The 18,919-nt window shown below is 36.7% G+C and overlaps 1 protein-coding gene across 7 annotated transcripts in view; it reads right to left on the reverse strand.

Moving 5' to 3' along the window:
- The window catches only part of DLG5 (discs large MAGUK scaffold protein 5), a 139,657-nt gene that overhangs the window by 61,429 nt on the left and 59,309 nt on the right, over window positions 1-18,919 (reverse strand). For 4 of the 7 annotated variants that reach the window (XR_012776166.1, XM_075505153.1, XM_075505152.1 and 1 more), the window contains 5 exons: window positions 16,601-16,744; window positions 13,739-13,922; window positions 9,914-10,173; window positions 5,811-6,123; window positions 1,635-1,865 (listed from right to left, as the gene is read on the reverse strand). Coding sequence is in view for 6 of the 7 variants with exons in the window: in XM_075505153.1 (XP_075361268.1) it covers window positions 1,635-1,865; window positions 5,811-6,123; window positions 9,914-10,173; window positions 13,739-13,922; window positions 16,601-16,744 (1,132 nt within the window). In the remaining variant the exon portion in view is untranslated. The remainder of the gene's footprint in view (window positions 1-1,634; window positions 1,866-5,810; window positions 6,124-9,913; window positions 10,174-13,738; window positions 13,923-16,600; window positions 16,745-18,919) is intronic. The other 3 variants (XM_075505156.1, XM_075505154.1, XM_075505155.1) reach the window with 1 other exon arrangement.

Raw genomic sequence — 18,919 nt, forward strand, 5'->3', positions numbered from 1 at the left:
TCCCTTAACTCCAAAGCAGAGCAATGGAATTCCAAAAAAGTTTTGTTTGAGTGTTTCTTGTTTTAGATAAGAATTACCTTCTTCTTAAATTAACTTGTTCCTCTAACATTCTTTATTTTGAGCAAGAGAGATGGTGCCAATAGTAGGACAGATACACAGAGGATACTCCAAGCTTGCAGCACAATAAACACAAGCCAACTACAACGGTACAGCCCACCACAAACACTGAAGGCCATGGGCTTGCAAACAACTGTGTGTGGTTAATTTCAAGAATATAAATAAATCTAATGAATCTGACTAGACTTGCCATTTGATTAAAAATTAAACTTTGGAGGAATGTTTTTAAGACCTGAATGCATGCATATAAAGAGAGACTACTAAGTCATGATTAATACATTTTAAAGGCTCTTTTTTTCTCCAAATGAGTTATAATTATATTCAAAAATAAGAGAGCACTGAACCTTAAACCCCAGGTTTACTTTCTCACCTCAACATTGAAAAATAAAAATTGCAACAAGTAAGACCAAACAGAGGCTATGAAGAGTCATGTATGGCCTTTTGATTGTCTCTTTCATTTCCAAGGATCACTTTCTTCTCTTCCAGTCCACTGGCAGGAAAAAGACAATCAAAAAACCAACTCAGATCAACAAATAGAAGTTTGTATTTGAAATGTCAATTCTGATTTGGAATCTGCCAAAGGTGAGCATCTGAGCGGGTCCATTGCTAAGTCACAGCAAAGTTCACCCAAGCTTACTCGGCTTCCTTGAGAAAAGCACAAGTTTGCAAAATCCCACTGGTTTGGCCATGAAGAACCAAACACAATTAAAGATTTATTTCCAGTACAACTGAAACCATAGTTTAATTGCTTCCCCACACATTCATTCGGGATCGGCCAATCAGTGTGTCAGGCAAGACTAAAAACTTTTTTTGTACTGGTAAAGGGTTGTTATTCAACAAAAAGGGAATACAAGTTTAATGAAAACAACCCGAAAATATCTAGTTTAATATTAAATAATTTTGTATTCCTTAGTTATTTCACAAGCAAAAAGTTTTGATACTATGCATTTTCATACTACACTATATGTAAGCATTTACAGTTGTATGCAGACTGATGTTTAGTATCACGCACAAGACTAGAGCATCAGTAACTGTGTAGAATTGTAAGATGTTACTACCCACACAGACACATAAATTGTCAGAATAGCATATTTATACTAAGAACGTGTACAGATTAGAAAATTTACAATCACACTTCAATTAATTTCCTTTATGAAGTATTAGAAATAGCTAACATCCTGAGCAGGTCACAGGCACGAACAACGCACATTATAGATGGCCACAAGCCTACCAGCAAGTAATAAACTGCCTAGCCACCTGCTGGATCACGATATTTTATTTGCCATTTATTTTTACAAACAGAAACTTAATGTGAAGCATGACTGTATTTCTTTCAAACAAGAAGTTCTGTCACTATGTCTTGAAGAACGTATGTGCGTTTATATGTAGGTATTTTAGAGTAACTCAGGGAAAAGGGGGAAGACACCCAATATGCCCAGACCTTCAACTAATCTCTTGAAAATTACCAACCCTTTGAAGCTAAGAAAGAAAAAGTCATCTGTGAAGACTTGCAATACCTGACGGGCTTGATAATATTCCCTTAGTAGATGGTCTCTCTGAATGATAGCTTCTGTTCTCTCTTTCCTGGCAACATCTCTTTCTTCCTTCACTGTCTCTATATCCTTGCAAGCTTGGTCAAGTTCCTTCTGGGCCTCAGCTTTGTCCTTCACTTCATGACAGTATTTTTCCAGCAACTCATTCCTCTCACAAATTGCTCGATCTCTTTCCACTAGAGCTGAGTTTAGCTCCTAAAACAAGATCCATTGTTTGCAGTAGGTTAAGTACAGAAGGAAATAGTTCATCTTTCCAACTGGATACACACTGACACCTTAAAAGCCTAGAGAGTTTACCACTAACATTCTGAAAAATGGGAGCAGAACAGACTGTGCTCACTTTACATACAAGTAAGTACTAGCAGAGAATATTAAACGTGGTATTAAAGATATCACACCATCAGATTAGCACAGTGCTACGTCAAAAGTAAGCAAGAATCTGGGAGCACTCACAGTTTTGAGGAACCTAAACGAAGGAAGGTTATTAACCAGTCAGATTTCATGTTTTAAAAAAAGGCTTTAAATATGGCAAAGGGTAAGAATATATTGCAAATATTTTTAAGCAGCTGCCTCGATTTTATAGGACTGAAATAATTTAGACAACCCAGCTACATAAGTATCTTATAGCTTCCTCATAGGTTTTAAAGGGACATTAACGTCACATGCCAGTAACATACCAATGTGCAAACTACAGAACGTTCAAAGATGAAACTACAGTATGCCATAAAGTAGAATGATGGTTCATCTTATTCAATGTGGAATTCAACTGAATCATAATAAAAAAGATGAGTAAAATGTAGCTCTAAAATACAATCTGTCCTTTTAAAATAGTTTAAACTAGACTTCCTATTGGAAGAATGAGGTATTGAAACAGTTGAATTTCATGCCACTAAATTTTTAGATGGTCCAGCTCTCTAGAAGCATTCAGCCAATGGCTACAAATAAGTCTTTCTACATATAGGCACTCCTAGCTGGAAATTACTGATGTTGCGATCTCGAAAAGATTACCAGAGACAGCTGACATCTGAAAAGCAAAAGAAGGAAAGGGCCCAAATACTTAAGGATAGAAAGACACCATGTCATAAACTGACTTCCATTCTACTTTCCTCTACAATTTGCAAGGAATAAGATTGAGTATTTAAAGCATGGATGACAACTGTATTTTGCTGTACTAACATAATTGTTTTTGAGATACCGCATCTAATTAAGGCTAGTCAGGCTGTTAAAACAGTTCTGCAACAGTATTAAAACAGATATTTTTGCTGTAGAGTAACAGACAAGTACTAGAATTAATGACTCACTCTGTGAACTTTAAACATATCAACGAATTGCAATTACCAGAGCACTCAAGTTTTTTCAACATCAGTAAGAGCTTCCGTTGCTCAGTACCTCTGAACAGAGAAATCCCTGACCCATCTGGTGGTGCAGACAAGTTTTAGTACTGGAAGTAACATTTTGCACAACTTAACTATAGTCTGTATAAAATCTGCATTCAAATGTGTGTATAAAACTTACACAAAAGTATTAAATCTTTTCCAGCATGCAGCAGAGATGAAAGTCATCAAGTATCAAGGCAGAGGGAGAGTTCCCAGAAAGCCCTTCATTAAACAGGCATTTACAGTACTTTAAGGTTACTGGAAAAAATACACATTGCCACAGTTTATTCCAGCATGCTCGATATAAACTATCTGAATAAGAGCAGCCATTGCCTCCAGTGGTCAGTAGTAAAATTTCACCTCTGTCTTTTTCCTGTGACATCTGCACAAAATTACAACATGACAGCACAGGGCAATGTGCCATTTGGCGCCGATTAGAACAGCTTCTGTTTGGAAACATTAGAGTGGTTTGGTTTGAAGAACGATTCTGAATTTGTGAATAATTCTTAGGTTTGAAGTAAATTCTCACATCTGAATATAGTGCAATAACCTCATACAGGATAAAATACAACAGGTCTATTAAACAGAGGGGAAAGCTGACTACCACTGAGATGAAACAGAACATTCTAAGTATTTGCTGGAGCAAAAGATTATGTCAAACAAAAACACCACTGGGCAAGTAGAGGGGGAAAATCTATAACATCTAATCCCTAGCTTTGAGCGGCCAAACTCACGAGAACTTAATCTAAAACTGTCCATAGTGCAAAATCCTGAGATTTCTTCTATCACCTATAAATGCCAGATGATTATTACATTTTGAATGTAAATTAACCCATTATGTTTGGGCATGTGTGACCAACAAAGCTTAAATATCTAACTAGGAAATTGACTAACTGACCTCATCAGTAACTGCTCATGATATAATGCCTCTTCAACCTCAATCAACCTCTTCGTTTCAGTTGCTTTTGCATTTCTTTGGGACATAAAAGGTACACTAGCAAACACAAGTTTCACGGAAGAAACTACATTTAAAATGACCCAAATGCATTCAGTGCTGTTTCAATCAGTCAACAGGCGCTATGTAACAGGGCACGTAAAGCTGCTATACATCACAAGGAGAGCGAAGAACATTCAGTTACATTTTGGCAAGCACCAGACCAACTATTCACTGACAGGATAATCCCAGTTATGTAGGGGCATTTTTCAGGATACTATTTCAAGTGAATGTATCACTTGATCAATACATTTTTTCAACCTTTCAAACACTTGCCTTGCCAGAACTAGAAAATCCCTTATGCATTGAATGCAGCTGCAGCGGGCCAGTACTACATGACGCAGGAACACATCTGCTCACAAGCAGAAGAGTCATAGCTACAGGAAAGGAAACCAGGAACAAAAAGAAAACTCACAGTACTGCTATTTTACACCTTTTAGTACATTATAGAAGCAGTTATTTCTGCTTTCTGATGGGACAGTTCTGGGGGTGAAGAAAAATGCATGTCTGTGCCCTGGCAGCATCTCACTCACCAGTCCTAGGGTCCTTCCTGTTCTTATTCAAACATCCCGTCAAGTCATCTAGGTAGGAGGGAACACCCATGTATTTAAAATTTTAATTTCCTGCCCCTGAAAGCACTTTGGCAAATTACTCATAGTGCCACAACGACAGATATAGCAAATTGGAGTAGAACAACTAATTGTGGCTATTTCCAGCAGTATTCCTTACTAGCTACCCTGATTCCACTGAAATCAACAACAGACATTTATATTGGCTTAGTGGCCTTGATGAAAGCAGAACAGGTACGAAACGTATTAAAACCTCACTCACTGCAGACGCTAAATTACTTAGCTGGCAAATACGTGGGGTTGAAAACAATGAATTCTTAAAACCAGAAGTTAGTTATTTTTAAAAGCTGTGATGCCATATGTCACAATCCACATTATGTCCCTCAACAATGGTGTGACTTACAAAAGCTCCACACCTTAATTTTTCATAAAGGGCATTTTGTTGAGATGTAATGCCGTGAAAAAAATAAAATGAGATTTATAGGCAATGGAATACATTTGCTTCTATCTATTTCATGCTAAATTAAGTGTTTGTAAACCAAAGGGTCAAGTCAATGCATGTCAGCTGAAATGAAACCGAGCAGTAAATTGTGTTTTGGAAATCTTAACAGCATCGTTGTAACATGGTTGTGATATAAGCATTTCAAGAACATATTGCTGAAAAATACAAAGTTCTGGTTTCACATACTTTAAAGGCATGCCTGAGTTCTAGTGAAAAATCTTCAAAATATCCTCTTTAACTTAAAGGCAGAAGGAGGGCAAATGAGTAAGACATGCATGTCAGCACAGGCTTTGCATAAATATTTGAGACTACTTTATCATGTACCGTCTTAAGTCATAGCAGATAGTATCCAGTGGTTCCTGCAGAGGTTAGAAGTTAAAAATAATGAATATTTAGAGCTATAGTGTTACAGAGAGCATTACTTGAAAGGCATAGAAGACTAATGCAGAAAAGGAAGGATTTATAATCAGCAGAACAGAATTAAGTCAAGTGAATAGCAAATTTCAACTGACAGGTACTCTATTCAAACATGCAATCTTAATAAATTGATAGTAAAAAGGATTGCTATAGGAAAACATCAGCATGGAATTTCCCCTTTGCAGTGCATTCCTATTTTCCATTAATCAGTCATACATTTCTGATTCTAGCATCAACAATGTATACTCATTTCCCTTTCCCATTGAAACAATAGGTTAGTACCTGTCTTAAAGCTTCCATCTCTTCACTAGCCACTCGCTTCTCAGAAGAAGTGTTCTTCAGTTTGGACTCTGCAAGCTCCAGCTCTGTTTGAAGCTTATCTACCTCTTTAATTACTTGATCTCTCTCACTCATTATGAGGCGGTATTCATTGAAAACTGAATCCCTTTCTTCCTTGTATTTTTCTGCATCCTTTGCTGCTTTCAGCTGCATTGTTTTGAACCTTGTCACCTCCGACTGTAATCGCTCCATCTCTCTCTGCAACTCTTTGTTTTGTGCTGTGGCGTTGCTTAGTTCCTGCTGTACCGATTCAAATCTAAAGACAAGCAGAAATGCCCATAAGATACTTGTTCCTCATTTTCCTTTTTCATACATCAAGGATTTGGCTGGATAACCAAACGTATGTATTGGTAAAACACAACCACAGAGGACATCTTAGACAATGTACTCTCAGTGCTGCAAAATAAAAGTTAGACTAATTATTGCTTTAGGAATATTAGTGAACCTTTAGGAATATTAGAGAACCTCTTCAAGGAATTGAAACATAAAAATTGTTAGAAATAATTTAGAATTAGTTTAATTATTAAAAGCAAATTTCTGTTAAATTATTCTAAAAGGAATGCAAAACATTGCCATTCTTTAATAACACAAGTTTAACCTTATTTATTGCATTGAGCTCTGCTCATCTTAGAAGTTAATTCCTTCTCCCAACACACACTCCCAGGCATGTGGGAAGAAGGGAAACAAATGTAGAAACTGGAAAAAACAGAACAACTTCCACATGCCCAAATATGCCACAAGGTTGGTAATGGACAATTTAAAGGAGAAAAAAAAGTGGGTTTGCAGTAAAAATGCAGACAATGGAACTAAAACCAGGTAATTCAAACATTACTGTTTGTTTTCATCAGCAGGTCATCCAGTAAAACTGAAATGCAAAATATGTTAACCTGTCAAAAGTATTTTTTTAAAATTCAACAGAGACAAAAACATATGCACTTTATCACTACAACCTACTGAAGTATGGCACAATCAAAAAAAGGACATAAAAAGTTTTAAATTAAAGTAGTAACATTTGTGTTTATATTGACAAAGCATTCTTGAAAGTATGAATATAATTCCACAGCCAAGTTCACAATTAGGTTTGAAAAGGAACTTCTTAGTGTCCAATTGTGGTAAAACACTGCTCTCAGGAGAAGTTCCTTGCATGTTTTTTTCCAGACCCCCCAGATAAATGCCATTGATGGAAACACTGTACCTAACCTGATGGACTTTTGGGGTTATCCAAATTTCAGGTGCCCACAAACCTCTGGCAGACTTTGTTCTCTCTCTCTCACACACACACACGCCTCGCACTGTTTAAAAGTGCACTTTCTTGTCTAATCCAGCATGTTGCCTGACCTTTCCCAAGAGAGAGCTGTAAACCCAATTTCAAATATTTCCTTGAAAGCCTCAGTGTATTCAGAGCATTGCCATAGCATTACGGAGGCATCTGCCAGTAATTTCAAAACGATCACCCTGCTCCTTTCGGGAAATTCTTCAGTTTAAGAGATCATCGGGCTGGAAGTACAGAAGACCTACCATATTACAATCTGGATTTCTTTTGTCTTTTCAGAACTGTAAGCATGAAGGTAAGAAGAATATACTATAGGAGAAGTACAAGGATATATCAGAAATCTAAGATGGAGACTATGCCAAACAACCTCACCGCCATGTGAGAACCCACAGTACATTTGAAAACTATTTGGGGGTCAAATCAAGGACAACACTAGGAAGGTACAGGAGAGAGGGGAGGAGAAAAGATTTAAGGCAACATTTTCCAAACAAAAAAAAAAAGTCATCAGTAAGGAAGGGAAAAAAAAAAAACAACAAACCAAAGAAAAAAACACCAGAAAACCACCAAACCATGACAAGTATTCTAGCATAGGGAACTGATCAGAAAGGAAAATCTCTGCCATAGAGGGACATTCATAATAAATATTGATAAAAACCTGCATAAAAACCTGAAAGCAAAGTTCCAGCTGAAACACCTTGGTCCTGCTTAAGCTTGCATTGCCTCCTAAGGAGGAAATACAGGCAGCTGGATCATTTTCATAGATGCCTTCTATAGAGAAAGCCCATTTCTAAAAACTGTTGTGAGTGGACTGCAAGTAGCAGGGTTAGATAGGTCAGTAGCAGTAAGCATGGGTTTATAAGGTGTAACTAATACCGAAAAGAACCTTCAGCAGGACTACCTGCTTTGTCTTCAACACAATTACAAACTATGGGCAGATCTGTCCAAGTGCCATAGCCCACATTCAAAATGCAGACACACACCTGTAGGGTAAGGTTTAGCACATAGGAATTAGATAGCTGGTATAGCTAATTTGTAATCTGCAAACTATTCACCAACTAAATCATCTTGGTAGCATTCATATGCTGTCTATTATTGTGACAACGTTATAGATAAAAGAAAAAAAGGCTGAACACTTCTCTGATATTTTTTTAAGGCCAAAGATTCTTTCAAAATGACACCTGGTCCACCACTGGAGTCTTCTTGTTCCTGCTCTCTTTAAAACCTCTTTTGACTGTGTTTACACTTGGTATTAATAAAAAAAAAAAAATAGTGCTGCAATTTATGAGCCATTCATCCTCAAACTACGAGTTTGTTAAGTCTTATATTCTAGAAACTATACTCACTTGAAATGCATTTTAAAAATTTTTGGTCAGTCACCCAGAGAAATATGGTTTTGGTTATGAAGAAAGGGTACAAACATAAGACCAATAAAGGTTTCTATAAATAGAAACAAGTAAAAAAGAAGTCCAGACTCAAAGCCAACTGAATAAAAAGCAAAAATTCTTGAAGTTCAGTTATGTTAACTTAGCTGTATCACTGCTTCACAGAACCATGAATACCTTTCATGAAATTCTTAAAACCAACCTCTGCTCAGTACCAAACCACACCTTCCTCTCAAGAAGGAGACCTAAATCACAAGGCCATAATACAAATATGTGGAGCTTCTGCAAGTATCAGCATGGTTGCAGTGTTTCTTGTAGTATCCCTCATGTTCAGGAACCCACGGCAGTCTAACTTATTATACATAACTTACTCTCTTATTACTCATATTCTCCTGTAACTTAATTAGATGTATCACAACTATGTACATGCTATTCACGTGTACATTATCTATGCTCAGTCTCACCTTTTGGAAATACCAAAAGTCTATGAATGTGGAAAACAACATTTTTTGGCATTAGTCTGTGGGAGTTGTGTATTATCCCTAACTTATGTCAGTGAAAACATTCTCAACAAGCCCACAGACGCTCTTTGGAGTCCTTATGTATATTAGCATTCTTCCTACCCCATACGGGTATCTGCGTAGGCTTAGTATCAAGGAGGAGTGGAGAGAGGTTAAGTGTGGTGTGACATAGTGCCTACGCCCTTCTGTTTTTGGCACTGGCGCTGCTCGTAGCAGCAGCACCTTCCCAGAGAAGCAAGACTCCCAGACATCTGCATCCAGTGAACTCTGCTGCCAGCCTGAAGCTCTGTCTCCGAGTCCCACATGGTCTGCAATTCTCATGTCATGAAAAGTTAACTTATGCTTGAGAACATCTTCATTTGCCAAACACCTTTTAGAAATTATATCCTCCTATTGACTTGGGTTTTATATTTAAATAAAGATACATATGTTGATGGACTCACCACCCATTGAGGAGTTTGTTTGGAACATTAAGTCTGAGGTTTAACGAAGCTTTGGTTGTATTTGCCTCCTGTGTCTAAACTAAGAATAAATACAGTTTGAAAGGCAGACTATTCCTTTCTCATATGGGGCTAAACAATGGTTAAAATTCTTCATACAATTCCAAACCCTTAACTGGGAAATCCTTTTCTCAAGGAAAAGCACTATTTCTCCAAATAAACACCCGCATCACGCCTTCTAGAACCTTCCAGAAAATCTTATGTAGAAAAGCATGCTTACTCATCACACCAAGATAACATACACTAGATAAAAATTTTAGAAAAAAAGTTAGAAAAGTATTTGTGATTCTACAACAGAGAAAATAAGATGCTACATTAGAATTGTTACTGCTTTCACAGCGTATCTGAAGGTATCAAAACCCAATTATACCTTCTAAGAGAGGTCGAATATTGCTGCTGAAAATGTATTGCTGTGTCCCTTTGCTTCATTAACATGTCAATCTGTTTCTGAAGACGTCTGTTCTCCTCCTCAGCCTGTTCTAGGCGGCTCAGATCTGTATTATGACTTGCTATCTTCTCATTGTACCGTTTCCTTAGGGCATCATAATCCTTCTTCACACCCTCTAGCTTGTCCATTGCTGTATCATAAAGTTTATTTAATATCTCTGATGATCCATTTTGCTTCATAACCTAAAAAATGCCAGAAATTGTATTAATGAACTCAGTTTTTAATCAGTTAAATACATTTGATTTAAAATATATATAAGAAACAATATTAGAACAAAAATATATTAACCAATTTTAATAAACATTCATTTTAATTACTAAGGAAACACTGAGCCTCTTCTAAGCATTACTGTTACTCTAAACATTACTATATCCGCTTAATGTTAACTGGGAAAAAAGAATCTGCTTTATCACAACTCAGAGTGCACAAGTTTATGAAAATCTCTTTCTAATGGTTACTGCTAACAACAGTTATTAAACTGACGTTGTTTTCAAAGTACTTTGTAGTTTTAGCAAGAGGTAATCGTTATTTGACCACCAAGGTGATAGATGTAATTTAGAAAATGACCACGAGGTGGCATTCATGGCAGGTTGCCTGTATCCTCCATGAACAAATTAAATAATTTAAAACTTCAAGAGAATAAAATCTACCCTAAATGTGTTACACACATAGGCATATATTTTAATATTCATACTATATTTCATCTGAGAATTACCCACAGAGGTTTGTGTTTCAAGAGCTATCCATAAAATATGAACAGGAAGAGAAAAATGCGTTTAAACATTAATAAAGTCTGACCTGAATGTAAGTTTCAAATTAATTTCCACTGACATAAGAATCTTGTTGTAAATAGCAACGTTGATGATAAATGACCAGCAACAACAACAGAAATCCCCTAATGAGCTTCAGCAAATCTAGTCCTTCTTCCTTCTCAAAAGGCAAAAAAATGTCCCAGAAATGAGGCCTTACCTTCTTTTTCCCCCTTTTTTTTTTAATGCTATGCTCATTTTTTCTGTTTTTGTCTTTTAAATTGAAATTTGGCCTTGATGGAGTGGTGGGACAAAACAGAAACGCTCTATATAGAGAGGTGCCAGGGATTTATATAAACTTAATGTTAGCATACAAAGGTATGTCCCTAACTATCTGAAAATAAAAAGTATTAAAAAATTAGAAGGAAAAAAAAGATAGAAAACATGAGCTCTATAAAAAGTTGAAACCAAGCACATAGCAACTATGCTATATGCACAAATTGGCTCCTCATCTTCCTTTGTGTCTTCTATTCAGAGTAAGGACCAGTTCCTGAACATGGAAGAACCTGGACGCCTGCAGACCAAAAGGAAAGGAGACCGAAAGAAACCGCCTACTCTTTGCCCGATACTCACTGCCCGCAGGTAGTGGGTAAGAACCGTCACCGTCGGGAAACCACTTCTCTACACAGGCAAGATAAGAGAGACAAAGTTCTTCAACCTGACGCTGGTCTCCTTTAAGTAACCAAGATATGCAAAAGCAGCGAGTCACTGTTCCTAAAGTGGTCCTGGAACAAGGCTGCGCTTTGGTGGGTGAGAGTCTCATTGGCATGGCTATTTCCACATACATCCCTATCCTCAGTGGATTCAGTAGCATAACCTGCACAGAGCTGGGCCCATGATTAGCTAGCATGCTTCAGTGAACCATTTCAGATATGCTAAACGTGATAAACTGTAGGCATATGTAAAGTGTAAATACATGTTGATTGAAACCTGCTCAAGAGAGCCATTTTCCTGAAGACTACTTCCCAAAGCATTCCGAGGACAGGTTTGAGAACCAAGTATTTGAGAATCCAAACAGAAACAAACTGCTTCTAACCACCTAAAGCATATATTGAATGTCTTTTTGCTGAAAACACACTGAATAATTAAAGAAAAGAAGGATGAATATACTAGAAATTGGATGGAATTCAGCATCAACTTGCTAACAGAGATTTGATGGAAGAAGGCAGAAATGCCATAAACAGGAAGCAGTGTAATAAGGAAGGTCTCCCATTCAAAATACCAGTCTGAGAAAAAGTAAATAGTCCCAGCTGGACCGAGGAAGACAGCCATGGCAACAAGAAACTTCACATGCGAGCAGCAGAAACTTAAGCTGGTCAGCTGCTACACAGCAAATCCATGGCAATCCCACACGAAGAGTAACCCGATCAAAAGTTTTTGCTCTGTGAGGCCACCGAGATGTCGTGTTTTGCTAAGGCCTGACGATGAAACAACACGTCAGAGGGATCAACATAAACAGTGTTAGACTAATTCAGATGAGAAATGACACAGACAAGGTAAGACTCTTGGTGCCCCTTCAAGACACCAAGATTCACTCTGACATGCTGAGAAATGGACTTACACAACTTTCTCATTGAGAGTCACATACATAGTTTTCTCGAAAGGTTTAATCGTGATGTTGACACGAGACTGCATTTCTTTAAATAACTACTGACAATGATACTTCAGCCTCCTTCCGTGCTGACAGATAATTTCAAACTTCAGGGCAGAACCTCAGAATACAATAGCCTTCTCTTGGAGGTTTTGTATCCCTGCTTTGCAGACTGGGCAACTCAGGCACAGAACAATTAAGCAATTTGTCCAGGTTTACACAGCAAACCATTTCTGCTACACAGACCATCAGCCATCTTCTGAACCAAGGCACTAAACCATTTCTCAGCAGAACTCTCAAGATAATGTTAAAGGGATCAAAAGGAAATACAAATCTTCACTCCTCCTGCACTAGCCCTCAAGCACCTCCTAAAGCGCCATTCAGCACATCCAGCTTGCTTTGACCTTTGCCCCTCGTACCCTAGCAAATAATTATTTTTGTTTGCATAGGTTTTGCTTCTGAAGCCTAATGTTTGACTTGCAAGTTTGCCCTGTGAATCAGCCTACACACAGTTAACCGAGATACTCTGTTTAACCGTTCCACATGTTACTGTAACTATTCTAACTAAATGACCAGACTTTTCCATAGGTGAACCATGGACCTGATATGACCAGCTTCTCCCTACTATTACTCTTACTTTTCTTTCTTCAGAATGTGTGAACAACATTGTCCTAGAGACAGCCTAGTATATACAGTTCTGAAATGTCCACCTCTTCCTGAAAAGTTTGTCTTTTTTTAAGTTCAAAAACATTAATCAATCTGTAGCTTTGTTCTGAATAGCATCTGCAAACCTAAATAACCAAACTTAGCTCAATCATTCTCCAAACCACTACGTTGTCACTAGAATAATTTACAAAAAAAAAAAAAAGAAAGAAAAAACCACACACATACCTGTCATTCTTTTTTTTATTGTGATACTTTCCAAAAAACAAATGTAGCATGCAAGTTTAAAGCTAGCCCTGTCCCATAAAATATCCTAGGAAAATAGTCATCTTTTTAATCACTTTGCAACTTCAAGCTAGGATTTTGATGCCTCTCCACCCACTTAAAAAAAAAAATAATGAATATATTATCTTCCTCATGTACATTTTTTTCATCTCTGCATCAAAATTTCTTAATACCACCTAACATTCTATATCCCTCGTTCTTTTTTCCAGCTAAACACAGAAAATCAATAAGTACCCAAGAACTCATTTTCTTCCCTAGTGTTGTGAAATGTAAGGCGGATGTTTTAGAATGAGTAAGACATAAAAGGCAGCAACGCTGCACATTTGGTTTTATTGACTTACTTATCAAAGGAGCAACTCATGATCTCTTCTAGCACTTACACTACAAGCCGGAGCTTACCTGCTGCTGCTGGCTGCGCAGGTCCGTTATCTCTTTCTGATCCTCATCATGAAGCCTCTTCATTTCCTCACATGACTGCTGGAGATGATTATGTTCTCGCACCAACTGCGTGTTTTTCCTCTTCAAAGTATCCATGTCCTCCTTCAGCTGTGACTGGTCACTCAGCAGCCGGCTGTGCAACGTGCTGTCATGGCACACAAAAAATGCTCTCAGAGGCCAACTTGCCAGGACAAAGTCCTGGACTAATTCATTTCAAGCATGAGTTTCCTACCAAGAAAGCCCGTCAAACTAACTGGATTCCGCATATTTGAGTATTCCAAGAACCAGGGAACAACAACAACAAAAAAATCAGAAACAAACAGGGACATAAATATGAAAATACATGAAAGTACACAGTACTCTTAACAGCATCAGAAGAGACAATGGATTTATGCCACCCATCAATACCACTTCATAGCCATTTTAAAAGCAAGCAGATAGACAAACAGAAATGGTGTAATGTGAGCATAAGGTGATCCTGGAGATAATAGGAATTATCCCACTAATCACCTCCACTTTCTCTTGAGCCCCTCAGCTGAGCAGCAGCTAACCAAAATACAGATGAAAACGACAAAAATCTCCTTGTATGCTATTGCTTCAAAAACAAATTTAAAAACCCCCAAATAAAAAAAAAAATCCACCAACAAAAACACACTATGTGTGCTTCAATTACATTCAAGCAGGTAAAAAGCTATCAAAGTTACTCCAAACTTCATTATCCAAGCCAGAATTATTGAAATAAATACATTTTCACTTAAAAATTAAACTTAGAACCACATGATGAGGCTATCATTCAGATTATAATTCAAGGTAGCAGTCCAAATTTAGACCGGACCACTGCTGAAAAAGAGCAAAAAATCAATTGAATGTATTTTACTACGACAGATCAAATAAAGAGTGACATTTGGATACTGACAAGTATTTTTGTTGTTGAAACAGAATGATTCAAACTGAACTCACACCTGCTGGTAAAGTGTTTAGAGTCCGTATTTATTTTTAAAAAACCCACATATAACACACAGCAATGAATAGAATCAATTTACATTTTAAGATACTTTGTATTCCTTCCTTATGAACTGAAATACCAACATTTCCTGCACAGAATGACCCAAAGCATTTAAAAAAAAAAAGTCTTCCTTAAAATTACGACAACCTGCTAAAAAAAAGTCCTTGACAAATTGTATTCACACAATTAAATAGACATAATCTTTACATATAGGTTATTAATCTGTTATCTGTTATTCAGATTTTGTTGGAAATTATACATTGTTTAGAATGGTAACTTTTTTTTTTTTTAAGCATGGGGTTCTAAGAATTACTGCAGGAAAAAATAACATTTGAATAGCGTATTCTACTCAATTCCTTTCTCTACCATGAGAATTACTCATAGGATGAACAGGAATTGCATGCATGGATTTCAACATGTGTTGTCATGTTTTGGGCACTTAAACACTGAGTTTCAGCCTCCCTAAAGTTTCAAGTAGGAAACTGAATTGTTCAAATCCAAGTAAATAAGTTCTTATAATAAAAAGAATTACCTCTGAATTAATTAAAACATCCTATACTTTCTTCTGACCAGATAATCTTAGTCTGTAGCAAGTGTAAATGCGAAAGCTTGTACTTGTATATATATGCATCATTTTGCAGAAGCCTAAATTGTTGGTCTCTCAGGAATATGGCTATATGCTTGTATACTTGAGTATTTCAATCAACCACTCTATCTTTTAAAACTCAGTTTTTCCTCCTCATATGAGAGGGTAAATCATTTCATACTATCATGAAAATACTGAAATAAACAGAGTATAACACAGTATGGTTTCAGGGACTACAGAACTCCTAAATAAGGTAAGCAAAACACTAATTTTTTAGGATAAAGAATACAAGCGTTTCACGTCAGCACTGGACGGGCATAGGTGATTCAGCTTTGAAAAAAATCCATCTACAATGTACAGAACACTAATGCTTTGCACAGAATTCCCTAGCAAATTAAAGTACTTGAAAACTCTCAAATGAACCTAGGAATAAAGCTCTTTGTAAAGAAGCCACACAACTTGCTACATCTGTACCTGTTGACAATCTTCAATACTATTTTCAGGTTTTGGCAGAAGAATGTAAGGAAACGATGCCTATCTTTAAAGGCTTGAAGAGTTGTGGGTGAAAGTGCTATGTAAGAACCAGCAGCCCACAATGAAAACAAATGCTGTCATTAAATACTAGTCATATTTTATAGTGTAGATTTAAGGGAAATAAACTTCAAACCAAGAATTTATCTGCATTTCTATTTCTGAGCTGTCTTCCTTTCAAGTGAAGAAAACATGTTTGTACTTGCATCAATGACTGTTTTTTAAACAGAAATATGTGCTAGAAATATTCACCAATTTCTCCCTATTTTATTGCATCTTCATAAATGCTTACATTTGGTCTAAGCCTGTGTTAAAATTTACACAAGTCAGCATGACAGTCATCACAATCTATTAAAAAAAAGACTAACAAATTACATTCTCTCAAATTATATTCTGCTCTCCGGCCTGGCAGTAAGACTATTGGATTGTAATTGCAAGTCAGTAACCAGGCTTTCCTTGTCAGTGTCCCATTAAGACATCAGGTATTTCTATCTCAAATTATTCAAAATAAAACAAGCAATCCACACTTTATAACTTCAAATAGGCCAGAAATGTTTTATCTGATGCATGCAAACATTAATCTTGTGATTAAAGTGGAAAAACAGAATTAAAAAAAAATATTTGATTACCATGTTCTAATACTTTATGATCTAGCACAGATTGGTAAACTCTTACCTCATATAGCTTTACTAATACTTACTGATAAAAGTCTGCCTCTTTTGCCGCTTCTTCACACCTTTTTAGTGTCTTGGTATGTTGATTCTGCAGAGACTGTAAGTCTGACATGGCCTTCATGCACTGAATCTTCAATCTTTCATAATCATGATTTGGTTTTGGACTAGGCCTAGCATGGAAAAAGAATATGAAGTCGAACATCAGCTACTAAAGAGAATGAAAAGTCTGGGAAAGTACTATCCAATAAATAATTAGTATCACACAACTCTTGATACTTAGCTTATATTATGCTTTAATTTAAATACTGAACACTTCACATTAAGATGCAACCACAAATAAAAATTCACTGACTTTAACCTGTATTAGTTTTATACTGAGATGTAACATCTAATAATGAGATCATTCTGTCTAACACAGCCAAAAATAGCCCTGAGCATGCATGTACCTCTCACCTGAGGAACCGTATCACAGAGCAGAACTGTCACTTGATAAAAGAACAAGTCAATCACAGTATGCTCAGCTTTCCTGCACTACCACGTCAAAACTCTCAAAGAAAAAGTGCAGAGCTACAGTGAGAGTGGGGCTGAAAAAAGGCTGCCAAAGTCAAGTGGGGGCTGCAGGGAGACCTGGGCTGGGAAAAACTTCTCATCTAGGCAGTGGCTGGAAGACCTTGTCTACATCTCCCTAGGAGAATCAGCATTAGGGTTGAGAGTAAGCATGTCAATGGGACACCAAATGCATGCATCTGTGCCAACAGAATTTGACCAGTTTGACTAATAGAGCATTGAATTTAACTAATTTGACCAAGTCAGTCTGCTGAATTACATATCTGATTGAGTGTTACCATGTTCTGTTAAAATACTATAAATGAATGAGAAAACATGTCAGAATCTACCCCACATTTCTGCAAGATAACCCAAATTTTGTTCAAATAATTATTAGCAATCTCCAACACAATATAATCTCCAATAAGCAATTTTCAGTAAGCTGAACAAAGTGAAAGCCAAAGTCAGTCAAAAGAAAATTTTTGACTGAAATTTTTTTTACTATATCAGGATGATTGGGAGAGGAGAAATTTTCTAAAATAATCTACCTTGTCAAGCAATTGACCAACATAGATTATGTCTAGGATGTGTGCTCATTGCACATGATACCTTTATTTATTTATTAGAAAAATCATAAATCATGCTAGAAACTAAATTAGCAGGATTATGCCTTCTTGTTGTGAAGCACTAAGCTTTAAAAGAGACTCTAAATTGAATTGTTCCTCCTCTACAGAGTCACAAAATTTTTGCACCATTGAATTTTCTAGTTTCAAAATGAAGCTTGTGACAGCTGCGCCTGTGTCATCTCCTGGGTCTCTCATAACTCCACAGGCAATGAAAAAGAAAAACCCAAAAAGAAAACAATTGCATTCTAATTTGACTCTCTTTATTCTCGTATCAGATGTGCTCCATTGCTGCACAAAACACTGTTTCTCCCTCCCACCTCACTCCCTCCCAAATGACTTTTCTGTAAGTGCAGCCTGAAAAGCAATCAGAATTCTCTTTGCTTCATATAAAAACAGCAACACGGATTCTGGAACTGAAATGCAGCTGGCAATTGAATCGAAATACAAATGGTTTCACACTGCTGCAGTGGTGAGAGTTGCTAAAAAAAAAAACCCACACAAAACAAAACCAAAAAAAACCAGCCACATCTGATTCACAGATTTTTAGGGATTGTGTGTATGACAGGAAGGTGCTTTTTAGCAACCCAGTTCCATTTGGGTTGCTGAGTAGTAAGGCCTTCAATTGTAATTCCTCTTTTTCTCCTTTCTCCAGAGAAGTGCTCCTGGGGAAAACAAAACCAAAAAATGCTTCCTTGACTGGCAGACTTCAGCAACAATTAAAAAGCCAAATTCACATAAAGTAACCAAATATTCAAGTCACATCTACAATGATGTCTTTTAGGGTTCTTTTCAATTCACTGTTTAGGGATGCGAAAGAAGTAGTACGTTATTCGTACAGTGTCACAGACATATTACTGCAACTACTGCAGTCTTATGCTTTTAAAATACAACCCTAGTTAGCCTAAGCAAAACTCAATTTGAAATGTTCACACCCTTGACAGAATCACTAAAAACCCAACTATTGATTTAAATTAGACTTTAGGGTGAAATTATTGAAAGTAGACACCATCTGTCCACCACAGTCATTAAAATGACAACGTTAATTGAAGCACAGTTTAACTCTCAGTTGAAGCGTTAAGCTTACTGAGATCCATTAACACATGTTCATATTAAGCTTGTAATCATAAATTCATATTCGTGCAAAATATTTCAGTGTATGAATTTTTACTAAAG

Source organism: Mycteria americana, chromosome 6 (genome assembly GCF_035582795.1).
Source record: "Mycteria americana isolate JAX WOST 10 ecotype Jacksonville Zoo and Gardens chromosome 6, USCA_MyAme_1.0, whole genome shotgun sequence".
Taxonomy (NCBI): domain Eukaryota; kingdom Metazoa; phylum Chordata; class Aves; order Ciconiiformes; family Ciconiidae; genus Mycteria; species Mycteria americana.